Source organism: Talpa europaea (genome assembly GCF_964194135.1).
Source record: "Talpa europaea genome assembly, chromosome: 12".
NCBI classification, from domain to species: Eukaryota; Metazoa; Chordata; class Mammalia; order Eulipotyphla; family Talpidae; genus Talpa; species Talpa europaea.
In genome coordinates, this window is record NC_140079.1 from 23,718,932 (window position 1) to 23,722,981 (window position 4,050).

The window sequence follows — 4,050 nt, forward strand, 5'->3', positions numbered from 1 at the left end:
GGGAGAAGATATTTGCATATCACACATTTTTCACACCCATTTCAATAAGTGGTTATTATCCAAAATATATAAAGAACTCATAAAATTTAATGATAAAACATATATCTGGATTAATACATGGTTAAAGGATCTGAACAGACTCTTTTCCAAGACACCGAGCATGTGAAAAGATGTTCCAAACCTTATCAACTTGAAACATTCAAGTCAAAAACATAAAGTACCACCTCACCCCTGTGAGGATGTCTGGTTTCCAAGAAGCACTAAACAACAAGTGTTGGAGAGGAGTGGAGAAAACGGCAGCTTTGCACTGTTGTTGGGAATGAAACTGGGGTACCCATTATGGAGAGCAGTATGGAGAGCCTCAAAATACTAGAAATGCAAATTCTAATTAATCTGGTCATCCCACTTTGGGTATTACATTGCAGATACACAAACACTATTTTAAAAACACTTTAGCTCAACCACTATCATTACAACATTATTTGCAATGCTAAGAACTGGTAACAACCTAATTGCCCAAGAACAGATGACTGATAAAGATAATGTGATAATATAAAATGGACTAGTCAGCTATAAAAAGATGAAATTCTGGCATTGCAACAAAATGGAAGGAACTTCAAGGTAATATGCTTAGTGAGGTATATCAGAAGAAGAAACAACATATGATTTCACTGACATATGGTGCAAAAAAACCCCAACAAAAAAAACATAGAACTAAATAAAACAAAAGTTACCTTTTAAACTATGAAGAACAAATTATTGGTCACCAGAAAGGAATGAGGAAACTTGTTTTGTGAATTTGGCATCAGTATTGATTGGGAATCAGTGAATTGTACTTTTAGGAATGAACTTAATGTTGTAGATACAGATGTTGATATATAATGAAGCACACCTGAAACTTATGTACTGTTGGAAAGACCTCACACATCAATATTTAAAAAATATAAAACATATAATAGTCATTAAAATATAACTCAAATAATTTATGATAAAATATAACAAGAGGTACTCTCTCAAAGTTTTAATTATACAAACTATTATTGTTAGCACAATATCCTATAGGTGATCCTTAGAAATTTTCAATGTATGCAGATTTAAAGCCAAATAATTCAACAGGACTCACAGAGGAAAATGAAGGTTTAATTCTCCATACCTCCTGACTCCTGAGAACCTTTCTCAGAGCATTCACTTTAACTATTTGTTAGCTTTGATTCTCACTTTCAAGAAGGAATCTTTCCTCAATTATTCATTGATCTTAATTTGCCCATTTTTACTAAGAATTAGCACTCTTCTAAAGAAAAAAAATAATTCTGAGCACTTCTAGAAACTCAAGAGAAATACTTATTAATTCATAATATAATTCAAAGTGCCTTGATACCAAATCAGACAATAAATACAAATAAGAGGCATTAACATGGAAGCACAACTAAAACTGTAGAAAAATCTAGTGATCAACTCAAAACAGTCACTTCAGCCAATATGTCCTTTTATCTACACTGCCAGGTACAATATTAATATTTAAATATCTACTACATAGCTGTGGGAAACAAAACTAGCATTGCATCAAGCAAGTAGAAAATATGAGAGGATATCTCACAATATATGTACAAACCTTTATATTAAAAACTGCAAAAGAGTACCAAAAAAAGACTTAAATACCTGGCATGGTTTACCGTGTCCTTTGGAGAGTAATATCGGTTTTGCCAGGATGGCTAAACTCCTTAAATTGATTTCACATTCAAGAGATCCAGAATAGGATCGCGAAAATGGTGTATGCATATAACTACTGACATCACCATTCTGAAATTTGTATAGAAATACAGAAGATATTTTACAACTGTACAACTTTGAATAACAATATGTTAGAGGACTGACATGACTGGGATCAACCAATGTCTTGATATTAAAGATGCTGTGATTACAACAACATGGTACTCCACCAAGATTAAAGTAGACAAATAGAATAGAATCAAGTAGACAAATAGAATAATTAAGAATCCAGAAAGAAACTGACTTATATTTGGATAACTGATTTTTTATCAAGTCATTTCAGTGACAATAAAAGCAGCTTTTAAACAAAGACCTAATAGAGATGCACAAGGCATGCATGTCCACAAAGAGAATAAACATTTTTCTCAAGTATAGGGTACATTTTCCAGAGTAGACCACATTTGGAGTCATAAAACAAATTCATGAAGATTGAAATCATACCCAGTATCCTCTTGGACCAAAATGTATAAACTAGAAATGGATTATCAAAGGAAACCAGGGAAATCCTGTAATATTTAAAGCATGAACAACACACTTGAGGAACAATACCAAGAAGCCAAAGACAGTGTTAGATATTAGAAGGTGGAAGGCAACAGATGTCTAAATCAGAGTAAGTGAGAAGGACTCAGGTCTATCCCAATTTAAACGGGTGTGCTTGTGGGGAGAAGAATTCCTTAGGAAATACAATTTGGGAATGACACAGAGTTTGTTTCTTAGGAACAGGTCCACGATCACTAAGCTGGGATTTCTAAGGGAAATTCATTACTTACAAAGTGCAAATGTGAAGAAACAGCATTGTCAGTTTTCTTTTGTTAGAATGAAGCTTCCTTTCAGTAAACATTTTCATTTGCCTACATTGTGTGAGACTACATGTTGTCAAAAATTTCTTCATTCCTTTTTGCCAATGTTCATTAATTTTGAAAGTAGACTCTTCAGGAGAAAGAAACATGGTAGAAGAAAAAGGCAGGAGGACCTATAGAGGGACCAACACTCCAGCAAAGTGTGCAATGAATTTCTGCCTTTCCCATGATCACAAGTTCAGATATTCTATCCGGGTTTTTCCTAATAGGAAGGGAAAAATGACCCATATTATTACATTAACAGATTCCATGGAATCTTTCAAAATGAACCTCTTAAATTCATCAAAGATAACTAATCAAATATGTAAAAGTTAGCTCAGGGGTGTGCTGCATATGTGCATAAACCATAAATGAGGCAACATTAAGCAGTCAATGGAGAAGAAATGAGAACGGAACATTTCATTTCAGACAAAAATAAGAGAAATGAGTTCTAAGATGAAGAAACCAAAACACTGCTGCCATGACCTTCAGTAACTGATTCCTACCCCGTGAGGTGACCTGACCTCATCCCTAGGACTTTTCTCAGCACATTCTTTACATCTTTATTTCTCAAGCTATAGATCAAGGGGTTCAGCATGGGGACCACCGTGGTATAGAACACAGAGGCCACCTTCTCCTGCATCATGCTGCTGCTGGAGGAAGGCTTTAAATACATAAATACAATAGAGCCATAAAACATCCCAACAGCTGTCAGATGAGAGCCACAGGTGCCAAAGGCTTTGGACCTGCCTGCAGCTGAGGGAATGCGAAGAACATTGGCAATAATGAAGATGTAGGAGACAATGACGGCCCCAGTTGTTGACAGCACATTGAATCCAGCCAAGAATAACTCTAGAAGCTCATTTGCACGAGTGTTGGAAGAGGAGCTCTTGAGAAGAGGAATTATATCACAGAAGTAATGATGGATGACACTGTCCCCACAGAAGGATAGCATGACCATGGAGATCGTGTAGGCTAACGCTCCAAGTATTGCCATAGTGTAGACCCCAGCCACCAATGCATTGCACACTTTTTGGGACATGGTGACACTGTACAACAGGGGATTACAGATAGCCACATATCTATCATATGCCATTGCTGACAGCATATAACACTCTGCAATAGCAAACACACAAAAGAAGAAAAGCTGTGTCATACATCCAGGGTAGGAAATAACATTCTGCTCCAATACAAAGTTTCCCAGGAGTTTGGGGGTAACAACTGATGAGTAAAAGAGATCGATGAATGACAAATTACCCAGAAAGAAGTACATGGGAGATTGGAGCTTGGCATTCAAAGTGATTAGGAGGATCATCCCCAGGTTTCCCATTACAGTGACCAGGTAGATTCCCAGAAACAGGAAGAAGAGGGGCAGCTGGAGTTCTGGCTGGTGTGTCAATCCTTCTAGGACAAACTCAGTGGAAAAATTGCACTCAGTCAT

At 36.3% G+C, this 4,050-nt stretch overlaps 1 protein-coding gene across 1 annotated transcript; it reads right to left on the bottom strand.

Annotated features, from left to right (window-relative positions):
• Positions 1-3,111: 3,111 nt before the first annotated feature.
• On the bottom strand, positions 3,112-4,050 carry LOC311181447 (olfactory receptor 8A1-like; the record flags this gene model as incomplete). Its single annotated transcript, XM_084249918.1, has 1 exon — positions 3,112-4,050. The coding sequence occupies one exon, from the start codon at positions 4,048-4,050 to the stop codon at positions 3,112-3,114; it is 939 nt and encodes a 312-aa protein (XP_084106044.1).